The sequence below is a fragment of the Cuculus canorus genome, chromosome 3, assembly GCF_017976375.1.
Source record: "Cuculus canorus isolate bCucCan1 chromosome 3, bCucCan1.pri, whole genome shotgun sequence".
Lineage (NCBI taxonomy): Eukaryota > Metazoa > Chordata > Aves > Cuculiformes > Cuculidae > Cuculus > Cuculus canorus.
This window is the reverse complement of record NC_071403.1, coordinates 92,095,612-92,109,391: the sequence shown is the minus strand read 5'-3', so window position 1 is coordinate 92,109,391 and position 13,780 is coordinate 92,095,612. Positions and strand designations below refer to the sequence as shown.

The 13,780-nt window shown below is 38.5% G+C and overlaps 1 protein-coding gene across 2 annotated transcripts in view; it reads left to right on the top strand.

The window, feature by feature from the left end:
* Positions 1-13,780, top strand: part of RRP15 (ribosomal RNA processing 15 homolog) — a 32,894-nt gene that overhangs the window by 13,598 nt on the left and 5,516 nt on the right. The window contains exon 5 of one of the 2 annotated variants that reach the window (XR_008449224.1): positions 8,958-13,262. Coding sequence is in view for 1 of the 2 variants with exons in the window: in XM_054063224.1 (XP_053919199.1) it covers positions 8,958-9,110 (153 nt within the window). In the remaining variant the exon portion in view is untranslated. Of the gene's footprint in view, positions 1-8,957; positions 13,565-13,780 lie in introns of those variants that run through there. The other variant, XM_054063224.1, reaches the window with a different exon arrangement.

The window sequence follows — 13,780 nt, the reverse complement described above, 5'->3', positions numbered from 1 at the left end:
TTTTTTAAATCCATTACTATTACAAATGATACTAAAGCTGTCTTGTAAAGATCTGACCTCTTTATGGCTTGTTGCTGAACCCTGGACGGTGTTCTGCATGTGGTCTGTGTCATTTCTTCCCCATCTGCAGGCGTTGGGAAAGCCTATACAGAAGCATAGAAGGAGGTGGAAATACAGAAGTGCAGAGAAAGGGTAGCCAGATGGCTAAGATAAGAAATTGGGATTGCGGGCTGTTAACGTATTCCCTGCTCAGGTTTAAACCGCTTTTAGAAAGCGGTTGAGGGGTATAGTCTGTTTCTTAATGAGTTTGCCACTCACCCACGATGCTATGAAGGAAATTACGGGAATATAAAGTCAAAGAAACTTGGATTTGGAAGTGTTTAGGATACGTTGCAAAAGCCTTTAAGTAAAAGTAGGGGCAATGAGGGGAGGAAGTTTTAGCCAGACATGCTGCTTAGTAGTCATAAAAACTTCAGTATTTCATATTTAGCAATAAAAATACACAAAAACTAGTTCTTTGTGGTTTGTTGGGTTTTTTTCCCCCTCCCTCTCCTGCCTCAGTTTTTTGGATCCCTGTACTTATGTCAGGATGCAAATGTAAGTGGAAATACTGAGTCAGGAAGAAGAGGCTTTATTAGCCCCACTTCTTCATCAGCTACTCTGAGATGATTTCTTTAGTGCTGGAAGTGAAGGACTTGGTCATTACTGTAGCCTTCGTTGTTTGAGACAACCTTTTGGGACTCACTCTGTTAGGCCTCTTGCTGAATCATAATGAAAAACAGTGGATGATTTCAGCATCATTTGTAGGAACTAATCTGAGTCACATTCAGGCTATTCAAAAATCTGCAAGCTGCTAATTTATTCTACAAAGAATCGGAAGACACTCCAAACAGCTGTGAGCCTGCATGTTTCCTTACCATGCCAACGGGCAAGCTTTTATAAACACCTGCAGAAAATTGTAGATACCCAGCTGAGACCATGTATAAGTGTCTTGCATAAATGGGTGACATATGAGAAAAATCTGTTGAGACTCGAAAATGTTTGTCTAAAGTAGACTGTTGAAAGACATTAGGACTTGACTTTTGAGGTCCTAGTCTTGAGTGGATGCTTTTTACTAGGCACTCTTGCTGTAGCTGCCTGTTTTCCAGATAGAGCTTGATGGTTTGGAACTCTGCAACTAACTAACAAGGATGTTGTGGATCCAGGTAGTGTTTAGGCTGATCCCTAAACTCCATCATGTTTTTATTACTGCAACTAATATGCATTAAGAAATGCAAGACCAGCTGACAGATTGAAGACTTTTTTTATCACTTGTGAGAAGCTGTGTGGTATTTCTTTCAGGCTTGAAATTTGAAGTATCTAAAAAAATTCCCTCTTCCTTTATTTTGAATCCCATCCATATGGAAAAATTCTTGGTTGATTATTTTCTCTCTAAGGAATATCCATGGTAGCTGGTCAGAAGGAGTCCATGGAAGTTTGTTCTAGCTAATACTAGCTGATGTATTTGATACAAAATGGACAATATTTTGCAGAATCTGATTACCTGAGGCTCAAAATTAGCTAGCATGAGAAGTTGTCCTTTCTGATGGACAGCATCTGTTTCCAAGTTAAAAACAAGATTCCCACTAAAACATTGCAGCTATGTTAAACCTTACGTGTCTTATAAACAAAGAGTTTGTGGTTCAACTACTTTGAATACCATAATTTTACTATACAAATTTTTTTCTGATGAGCAAGGAAAGTATAAGCTATGTTGTTTTAGATACAAAACCCTCAATCATATGTTGTCTTTAATCACGGTACTGATTGGATCTTCATGTCAAGAATTAATTGATCTAAATGCTGTGCAGCCTTTGTTCTAAGGCTCCTGTCGTTTGAGCAGATGAAATGTGAAAGCTGTGTGGAGACTTACTCCTACTCTTTCTTTATCTGTAACAAGTGAATACTTGGGTAGTAGTGCGCAGTATATGGTAGGTAGTAATTTCAGTATCTGTGGTAAAAATCCTGATAAACAGGCATTGCAGATGTGAAGATAAAAGTACATAGATGAGCATAATGAAGCAGTTTTGGTTTTAGGGGAGATAAAAGCAAACATGACTGAAAATGAGCATACTGAAAAAACGTCCTGCCTGGAAACTTTCTATTCTTGTGTGTTGTGTGATAACATAATACAGGGAATGTGTTATTTCTCTCTTTCTGGGTATCTTTTCTGTAATAATTTGCTGTCTACTTTGAGATAATTTTTATTTGCTACCTACTTAAAAATGCTTATTTTGAGACTTTTTTTTCTTTGTCAGTGGAATGTTATGGCCTGATACTTGAAAAGACAGGACATTGTCATTTTGTCTGGTATTTAACATAACATGAGTTAAAAATTACAGAATATATTCTATGAGAATATATATATATATATTCTCAGAATATATATTCAGCCTTAGAGAATATACATATATATATTCTGTGGGTAAAGGTAACGGTTCAAACCTGTGTATAATTTATTTATCAGATTGTTTCATTAGGTGAGGCTTATTTTCAGGTTAGTTTTTATTTGACGAGTTTTTATTTTCTTCAGGTAGCTCTGAAGTGTAGCGTGCCCATGCTGTTCATCATCTTACTAAAATATGTAAAGAGAATCTTGATGTCTTTATGGTCAGATATCATCTTGCAGCAGCATGTGGTAAAATACTTGTGCAGCAGAAGGATTTGTGAGGCAATTGCTATCAGAGCTGGAGCGTAGCATACTCTGAGGAGTTCCAGAGCATCCTGTGTGCAGAAGTGCCCTGTGTTACACTTGAATTCTTAAAATATCTTTACTTTTTCTGATAGAAACACTGATTTATTAGGATTCTGCTGAACTGAGGCTGAGGAAATCTCTCAAACTCTATGATTCTTCTTTGCAACTGAGCGTTCAATAACAATGCTAATGATTTTTCTTTGCTTAAGTCCAGATGAATGCTTGTTTTTAGAATTTCTGTAATTCAGTTCTGACCCCACTAAGATTGGGGCATGTTTCAGCTTCTGCGTGCCAACCCAAAGCATTCCTTCTCATTCATGCATCCCCAGTTGCAGTAAACACTAGAGGAGGATGTGAGGATGGGGAGATTCCTCGTGCAGGTCATTAAGCTCTGGGTGGTCTTCTGGCTGTGCTCAAAAGGAAAATCAGTATTTGTTGTGCTTGTAGTAATAACTCCAGTGTATTACTTGCAGAGGAGTTTGAACAGGAACAGCAGGTTTAAAAACACACTGTAAAAAAAATTCATTCTTGGGTTTGTTTACTGGAAATGCCAGTGCAGATTTATGGTGCGTGGAAAAGATCTTGTGCCCTGAGTTAATCTCCATGCTTCTGCTGATATCCACAGTATAGCATCACATCAAATACACCAAGGCAATTTAGTTCAGTCCCTCTAATTTCTCATTCAGAGAGAGGATGTAAATAAGTATCGAATGACTCTCACCTTAAGGAATAAATGGTTGTGCAAAATTATGCTGCAGGAAAATAAAATTTGTACAGCTTGCATGTTCTGCAAGATCTAAAATGCTACTGAAAGTCAAAATGAGTTGCTGTGATGCTTCAGCTCAGAAGTTCAAGGTAGTAGCAGGTACAGAATGTATTCTTATTTTCCAGATCTGTGGGGTTTTGTCTGTTTTGGATCAGGCGTACCGTAGGAACCTTTCTTATAGTCAAGTGCTCACTGTAATTCATATTTAAGTTACAAGCAGCACTGATGATTAAACCCAAATATTGTTTTCTGGTTAATCATTACATTACTTCTTATATTGCTAGTTTAGGTATTTCAGCTGCACTTTTCTTTGTTTCTCTCCAGCCTAGAGGAAGCTTATTTTCTTAGCCTGTGAGCTTGGATATTCCTGGAAGAAAATTTAGGAGTAATGTTATGCTGATGTTCTTTGTTTTCTATGTTCTTTCCTCTCTTCTGAGTGTCTTTCAGTTGTTTCTATTTTGGGGGGGGGGGGGTATTTGTTTTGGTTTTTTGTTGTTAAATGGTGATTTATCATGCCCCAGTGTATGCTTGTGCTGCATGTTTTGGAGCTACATTTTTAAACGGATTTGCTTGGGGATGAGGAACTGAATAGCTGCAGTTGTTCATAGAATCCCTAGGTTGGTAAAGACCTTTGAGATCATCAAGTCCAATCGTACCTGTCCACTACTAAGTCATATCCCTGAGCACTTCATCTGCCCGTCTTTTAAATACCTCCAGGGATGGGGACTCGGTCTCCTCCCTGGGCAGCCTGTGCCAGTGCATGATAACCCTTTCAGTGAAGTTTTTCCTGATGTCCAATCTGAACTTGCCCTGGTGCAACTTGAAGCCATTCCCTCTCGTCCCATCACCTGTTACTTGGATGAAGAGACCAACACCCACCTGTCTACAACCTCCTTTCAGGTAGTTGTAGGCAGTGATAAGGTCTCCCCTTAGCCTTCTCCAGGCTAAACAACCCCAGTTCCTTCAGCCATAAGATTTGTTCTCCAACCCCTTCACCACCTTCATCGCCCTTCTCTGGACATGCTCCAGGACCTCAATATCTTTCTTGTAATGAGGGGCCCAAATGTGAACACAGACCAAAATACAAACTGTCACGGAAAGGTAATTGTCAGATGTATGTGAGAATGCAGTTTGGCAGTCACACTTTTTAACAACTTCACAGTGAGAGAAGCCTCCCCGCATTTCAGGTTCTGAGACGTTTGTATTGAGCAACGTGGAGGAACCTGGGGAGGCAGTTCAAATTAATTAGACACATTAGAATTGTTTTCTTGGGACTTAAAGTTGTTGCTTGAGAGATATTTATGTTAGAAATTCCTTCCCTGACAGGTACAAATAAACGTTTATTGTATATGATAGTAAAGAGATCTGGCATTTCATCTTGTACACTGAGCAAAGGCGTGGGAGCCCAATGTGCTGATTGTAATTTCTAGGTCTGTAAAATGTTCATTTGTAATACCCTGCAGTTACTGTCTTCTGGGTACAAGCTATGGGGGGATCTCTGCAGTGATGTTGTTATGTTTGCTGTTTTGCAGATGCAGAAACTGGTGTCTGTTCAAGTGAAGCAAGCTGATGGAAAGCAGCATTAAATGCTGTCTTTAATCTGTGTGCTCTGACTTACAGGCACATCTTTAAATGTTGTTACTTACTAATAAGCATTATGGGACTCTGGTCTGCTTATGCTTAGGTTTCTCGAAAGCTCTGGCAAACTTTCCTGCTCTGAGTTTAGGCTGTTGCTGTTCCAGTAAAGCAACAGGTGAAAATGACCATGTCCTGTGACTTAGACAGATTCCCTTAAGCTTTCAAAGGAAGCAGGCTCTGTGCTAGGCACTCATTGGCAGACTGAAGGAGATACGTGCAGTTACAAGTATCCTGCTGCTGCTTCTGACTTCAGGAGTAGAGAGGGTTATCTCCCACCTGAGGGTGGCAGTGCAGTCTGCCATAACTCCACTGTTGAATTTGGTAGTTCTCGGTTGAAGATACTATAATGTAATTTACCAAGAGTAAATTATGTACTTCCAGAGTTTTGCAGTGGTAAGGAAATGAACTAAAACAGGGAGATCTCTACTATGTCTTGATTGTATAACTGCTGGTGATGCTATGGGGCTTCCATAGACCAGTTCCTTCAGAAGCATCCAGGAGGCAATTTCAGCCCAGATCCTGCAAGGGATGGCTGTTTGTTCTAGGTGACAGACCTAAGCTTTGTTGTTGAATGGGTGGTTTTATTAGGACTTGGCTAAGAATTCCAGTTCACCTTGTCCTGGTGCAGCTTTTAGAGAGTGTGTCTTCCAACCAGAATCATTATTTATATGGTCTCTTGTCAACTGGGCTGTTGGTCTGTTCCTGCAAATAAGTGCCTGCGCTAGAGTAAGAACACTGCATTTTGGTCTGTCTTACTTCAGGTCACGATAACAAGTGTATCGTCTTGTACCACTGACTCTTGAGATCACTCTTTTCCTCACTTCTGCCTCTCAGACCCTTTGAAATAGGTTCCCACACCTTCAGGCAAAGAACAACCCCGTTCAAATGTATGCATAAAGAAGGAGAAGAAAAAAAGCAACCAGAATTTTTCACTACTTACCTTACCAAACGATCCACGTTATGTAGCATTATACACTAATGTTTATATAACCTGCTTTGTTTTCATTTGGGGATGTTCCAAGGGGACATCAGTGTTGTAGTGAAATGTGGGAGATGTAGATAAACAGCTGACTGGAAGTTTAGAAGCAGTTGTATAGGACAAAAGGTGGTTTATTTTCCATGCACCAGGAATCAGTTTTGTTTTATTTAGATGAAACCAGGTTATGGAATTGAAAACCCAGTTGTATTAACATTCTTATATAAAGAAAATTGGAAAGTGATGTTACAGTTGAACTAACTGTTAATGATACAAATGGTCTTGCTGTGTATTTTCCTAAGACTCCAGGAATGTTTTGTGATAGAATAGATTTGGGGAGTTTTCATTCTGAAGGGAAAATAATGCAGTAGATGATTTAGGAATGAAGACACTAAACACAGGGTTTTCTTCACTTGGGAGCATGCTTAAAATTGATTAAATATTTGCTTTCAAGCATTTAGTGGTAATCTTTGAGGCACTGACATGCTACTTCTTGTCTTTCTCCTTAGGCCTTGTAAAACTATTCAAACCTTTGTGGTGTCTTACATTGTGGGTAATGGTATGGAGGATCAGCATCTCTCTTTTGTTGAGGTCCTGCTTTTGTCCCGTTGTTCACTTGACATAGCCAGAAAGAAGGGCTAATGGCTGCTGAATAGTAGCTTGTGATGAATTTGAGCATTGGGCTTTTCAAACACTGAGCCTTTCACTGTCATTGCTGACAATAATTTAGTGCTTCTGTCCTGTTTAAAAAAAAAAAAAAAACAACCCCTCAAATCCCCATTCTGTGTATCTAGGGGGGGGGAAATGGAATCTTTGTTGGTTTTATTATTACTGAGAGAAAAAAAAAATCACTTTTTTTTGTAAGGAAGATGGGATTTTTCCACTTAGTTATTTCAAATTTTATTCTGTGGCATGTTCAAACAGTGATTTATAAAAGGTCTGAGAATACAGAACTCACCAAGCTTTCTTTTGTAATCTTTTCGACCTTTGCCTACTGTGCAAAGGTAAACAGATAAAATAACTTAAATACAGTTTAAAAGGGGGAAAAAAAACCCCAAACTCTACCCTCTCCTTGCATCCCAGAACAGCATAGCTGTGTTTGCACTAATACAAGTTATATGAACATATTAAGGTCTGCCTAGGGACCTATCTTATCCGTAACTCTGTAATTCCAGGTAATTGATTACTCTGTCTGAGATGATTTCAGGGTTTACAGAGTATAACATTTGAAGTGAATTGCTGCAAGAGTGGAAAGTGGTTAGAAGGCACCACCCTGGGGAAAAGGAGGATTGTTGGGATGGGAGTAGGCATTAATGAGAGCAGCTGTGAAGACAAAAAAACAAACCAAAACAAAAGTGCAAACATCTTGAGGAACAGCTGTAGTTTCTCTTTTTTTGAACTGGGCCCTGGGAGATTCCTTTTGGGAAGGAATATGTTAAGGCTTGTTACTCCATTTTTGTGAGAAGAGTCTTTCAAAGAGAACTGCAAGAGAAGTCACATCTAGCACTTCTGCTTTCATTACCTATTTAAAGTATGTATCATTTGGCAGACTTTTGGCACTCAAATAATTTCTTTTGGTGTGATATGATGTATTAGATTTACAGTGATGGACCTGCATTTCTATTCCTCATTTCTTCTGCTGTTAAATTCTGTATTCTGCGCTCTCCCAAAGATAGCACAGGCATCAACTTAAATATGCTGTGGTTCTGTATATTGCATGTTCATAGATGCATGAAAAGAAGAGGCAGGAACAAATGTCTACAGCAATCATACCTCTACTACTTAAACTAGGGTGAGTCAGTTGAGGTCTACCCTTTTGAGCAGAGGAGTGGAGGAAGCACACTTGAGATGCCTGTGTTAACTTTGTTTCAAAGACCCTGCAAATGTAAATTGTTGTTTTCAATGGCCCTGGTTCCACTTTGAGAGGACAAGTTTTTTTGCTTGCCTGCTGGACACTGAGCCACGTTGTTCATCATAAGTATTTTGCTACTAAGGCTTAAACCACCAAAATCCTTGTTCAGTACGTTGAACATTTTTTAGTGTTTCCCTTCAGTGAGAATGTAATAGCTTCAAGCTGTTCTTTAAAGCTGTTGCCACAGGATGGGGCTGTTGCTCTGCCCAAATATCATCTGCCACTTAAAAGAACTGCAACCAAGCACTGTTTTCAGTGCTAACCTGAAACTACGCTCCTGTCACTTTTCTTTATTATTCACCAGACCGTGTAATGTGGCCTCAGTTTATCTGCTTTCAAGAGGTAGGAAATTTGGAGTAAGGTGTTGTTGACTTGCTGAGTGTAGATCAACTTTGTTTCTTTTAGAGGCAGCTTTGCACCATATGACAAGCCCAGGTAGTGAGGTAATATTCCACATAAAGGGGATTTGGTTCATGTATCACAGAATATGTTAAATATTAAATTGAGTGGGGGGGTTAAGCCTTTATTAAATCCATATTTGTGTTTTAGAAATGTGCCAAGAAGTGTTCTAATGAAGCAGCACCTGGGGGTTAATAAATGATATCATGGATCCATTCTGATTGCCAAGAAAGATTTTAATAAAGGAAGCCATACCTAGGGTTGACTATTTCATCCATGAGGAATAATTGTTATGTTTCCATACTTCTTTTATTGACAGATTAAAACAAGTTTGCGTATTAGCATCAAGTCACTTAGGATTGTCCTGCATATTTCTATGCATAAAAAGCTAGCCCTTGGTAGGTCTTGTTATGCAAATTGTAAGAATGTGAGAGGTGTTATTTTGATTGCATGGAGAGCTTCTATCTTTTACTTCCTTTCACATTCATCTCATCTTCCTCTGTTCCCTCTTGTTCTTCTGTCAACCATTCAGGGTGAAGTGAAGTCTGAGGAGGGGCCAGGATGGAATATACTGCGTGATGACTTCATGATGGGAGCATCTATGAAAGACTGGGACAAGGAAAGTGATGGAGAGGGCAATATTGAACAAGGAGGTCATCTCAAACAAGAAGATGACAGCGACTGAATGAAAATGATTCAAGATAATGTTTTATCTTCTTAACTTTGTTTGGATAAAAAGGCAGCATTCTGTGAATGTACAACACTTGGATATCTCCTTTTTTTTAAAAAAAAAAATGAAAAAACAAAAACCAAACTTGCACAACTTTGGAGTGTTTTCTCCTCCATGTCAAACTTTTATTTAATATAGCTTCATTTGCTATACTGAAATCCTGAAATATTTTCCAAAACATGTTTAATTTTCAACATATTTCCAAAACATTTTGTACAGTCAAAATAGTGGCACCTGCCCAATGAAAGAAAGATTTTGCCAAGGTCATTAAAAGTTTATACATTAGTCATGGCAATTGATGTATTAGTGTGCCTGCCTTTCCAAATCAGTGTTGCACTTTGAAAAGTTGTTAGCAATTCGCAATAGAAATGGCTTCTAATAAACACAAAAATGCCATCACCTTGTAAAGTTATCGAACTCCTACAGAGTCTTTACTACTTTGGCCAGGAAAGGTTTTGTAGATAATAAAGAAAAGTAACCATGAATGTGATAGTTCTGGTCTTGGAGCGTTAGTTTGATTGGAGACAACTCTGGAAACATAATTGTAAAAAGAGAGACTTGACCCTACTGATTGGCTTTTATATTTATATATGTATGTTTTTCCATTGCAAGTCTGAAGTTGTATAAGCTAAGAGACTGGTAGGAGAGGAAAGGACAATCCTTGCTATTGTTTCTCTTGGAGGGGGCAGGGCTTTTTTAGCAATACTGCATAAAATAGTATTCAGTGTCACTTTATTTGCAGTTCTGGCTCCCTTTTCTGGAGCTGGACCTCTGAGATACATCCTGTGGGTTTAGTCAGCTATAATGTTAATTCCTCAGCTCTGTAAAGGGTCAAACAAAAGTGCTTCCTCTTAGGTGTGTAATGTACCAATACCAGATTTTGGAAAACATATGTCAGCATAACACTACTGGCTTTGTTTATGCTGCAGCAATTTCTCCTTATTGTTTGTTTTCAAAGGTGCAGAAGCTAACATAAATACCATCAACACAGTGTGTATAAGCATATGCATACAGAAGGAACTGAATTGTGCTTAAGGTACTCTAAATGAGAGTCTGGGGCTGAATTCTGCTGCCTTCAGTGTTTCAGACTGGCTGGCTGATGCTGTGCCATTTGTTTAACTTTGCTATCATGTTTTCCTGTTTGCTGTGTGAAGAAAATGCCTTGGGGCCGATTAATTGATACTAAAAATACATACTACTATTCAGTCTTATTCTACAGATGTCATATGTACAAACCTTTCTTTGTACTTGCTTATACACTAGATTGATATGATTAGGGGCATTTTCAAATCTTCAGTTGTCAGCACTGAAATGTGTGGTAGGACAGTGGATTTAGATTTTACTAACAAAGGTATTGAGGAGCGGAAAGAAGTTGAACTTTGTGTATACTGCAGGATGAAAAGTATACATACAAAATGGCAGAGAAACCCATCCCAACAACTGGAAATGGTTCTGTTATCCTTAGCCTATTCATCTGGTATAGATTGTAGCATAATTCTTTGAGGAGAACTCAAAGCTAACAGCAGAAATGTTTAGATTTTCAAGCTGTTATGAGTGTTAAACATATTAGATATCTGAGAAGACATTAGTTTGTGGCCTGATATTTATTATCACAAATGAACACATACACCCAAAATACCAAGTGGCAAAACCGCAGAAGTTTGACATAGGGTTATCCCAGCTTCTGAGGATTAGACATCTGTATAGCTGTTCAGCGAGGGTTGGCATCTCATTAGTGCAATACTAAAACATACTGTAATGAATTTTGATTCTTTGTAGCAGCATAATGATCTAATCTGACATTGCTTTCTTTCTGCAGAGTTCAGTTACTTTGTGTGGAAAAATTACATCAGCACTCTTAAATCTACAGTCATTCCTTAGTTTGATATCACCAGTCTCTGAGATAGAACTTTTGGAAAATAATCTAGTTTTTCTTATGAACTGTGACATACTGAGAGGATCATTAAAATTTTCAGAAAACTTTCAGAATAATTCTGTAATAAGTGAGTGTTTTACTTGTGCTTTTTTGAAGTAATGTTTTGATCAAGGCACTGAAGTGTCAGTTGTGTATTTAAGAAAAATGTGGAATATATCAATATTGCTAAAAATATTTTGAGTTTCCATTTCACTTAGAGCACATCGCAGTACTTTTTGCCTATAAGTTGAGAGTATTTTTTTGCCTTTTAAGAAGCATAATACTCGGGTTTTTATGTATATTGGATAGGTTTTTTAAATTTTGATACTATATCTTGCTTTTGCCTTGTCCGTTGGTAGTGCCATATGCAGAGAAACTCCTAGAATAACTTAAATTCGTAATTTCCTCCAAAAGAGAAATTAGCTCAAGACTCTTAATGGCAGCTATGCGTGGTATATTTTAATTTTAGGCCTCTGGTGAACAATACATTTCACAAGTTTTGTTTTAATTGACTAGCAATGCAAAAGAAGAGCTAAGCCCTGCTTGGCCCATACACCTTCCAGTCATCTCTCTCAGCTGTGGAATCGGCTGCCCTACACCTTTTTTTCGGTAATGTTCTTTTCAATAACACCAAGAACAATTTTCAGTGGCTTTTCCCAGCCATCAGAGTGCTCAGTCTGTTTTGCCTGCTCCCATGAATATCTCTGCTTAAGCAAAGCTCTGCCACTGCCCTTCATTCCAGAGAGCATGAATCATCTCAACTTTGTATATTTCTGTACCTATCTATATAAAGGCAATAAGGATGGGGTGGTTCCAGTTTTGTTAGGCTTCAAGCCAACTACAGGGTATGTAGACTTTAATATTCTATGGATTGCATGCAAAGAAACGAAGTTGTGTTTTCCTTTTTTTTTTTTTTCTTTATAGAAGGCACAGGGTTCAGCTCTTCCCATGTCTCTCAACCTCTGGTCTAATTTCTCTTCATGTTAATTGTGCTGACTTCTCTTCAGCAAGAGAATCATAAGTTGGCCTATGAAAAAAAGATAAAAAAAGACCACTTTCTCACTGCTTTTCGTCAGCCTGCTGTTAGGGAAACATGTAGGGAGCAGTGGTGGAATATCCTTGTTGTGCCTGATGCTACTGCTCCACAGCATCTTTCTTCCCTGCTAAAACACGGAGGGAAGAGCTCCCACTTCTGCAGCTGTGAGGCATGTTCTCCTGGGTTCACAAGTTAAGCAGAATAAAAGAGTTGGAAGCTGCTGCCTGGGGCCCCTACTGCTTACTAGTGGAGATAGGGCTTTCTTGTGTATTTTTTTTGAAAGAGAAATGAATTGTTTGGAGGTCATAAAAGTGTTTTGACTATCTGATGATTCCAGAAGAAGGTGGTCTGTAAAGCTGCATCTGTTCAGAGCTGGCTCAGTAGCTGTCTCCAGGGAGGAAGGCAGAAGTCATCTGGCACGCAACACACTGCACAACTTAAAATGACAAAATCCTCATTCTTATGAAATGAGTCCTGGCATAGTTAATATCCACACAGAGCAGTCATCAATGTTGTTCACTTCCAGCCCCTGCAAATTGCTCAATGATTTCTTCAATACTTGCTGAGGTAAGGAATAAGAGAGCCAGGAGAAGGCCTGAAGTAGTGAAGACTCTTGGGATCTTGTTAAACAGATAGGATCCTAGTGCTAAATAAGATATTAAACTTAGACTGTAGGACCTCAGTGACAAGACACTGGAGACCGGACAAGTTCTTGGTTAACACATGGTAGAAGACTTGATTTCATTTACTGTTATTCCAAAGCAGTGGCTTTTAACCTCTTGTCAGTATGTAAACCTCAAGGTTTCCCCTCTGTAGATGATCTAGCAGATAAGGGCTTTTCCTTAAATGTTCTTTTTCAGACTGATAGGGATGGCTGATATTTCTTAGACAAAACATTTTGTTTTCAAATACATCTTTTTAATTGCTTTTCTGTCTTAAGGGAAATGTTGAAATAGAACTCCAGTCAAACTGAATAGCTTCAACACCAAAAATGCTTCTGTTTGTGTAATGCTTCATCCTTTGAAATTATTTCCTACTGTTTAAATCCCTCTGTTTAATCTGTTGGATATCAAATCATAAAATGAACTAGGACGCTTCCATCAAGCCTTCAGATATGACCTGATGAGCATAAATGGCTTCCAAGAGACTATGGAAGGTAAGTTTTGGAATACTTATGAAAAGCATTATTTCGTCATAGTGCCTTGATCGTTCCAATAGCCCACTCTCATGCCAGTGAGTGAACTTTCCAAGCCATATTTTGCAACATTTTCTTAGTGTTTCTTAATTCTGTTTTCAATATACGTGATGTTAATTATGAACTGCTAACTAGGATCAGACTTGCATTGAGGTTTGACACCACTAGGATTTCTTGGGGACATAAGTGTTCTTAGAAGTAGCTAAATAAGTAATAGAAATAGTTCACTTAAAAGATGCGCTGGTTACAATGCTTATTGGAAACGATGCATAGTTTAGAAATGGTTAAATATGCAGCCTGCATTTCACAACAGAAAAAGTCTATGAAGATTTGTTTTTCAGGCCAGATCCTCGATTTAAGGGCTCATTACTCTGCCAAAACAATGTATTTGACCCAAGTGTAAATACGCTTCCAGCTAGAACATCACTTCACTGAACACATTCATAATGCAAACTACCTAAGCTAAGAGGTCACCTGTG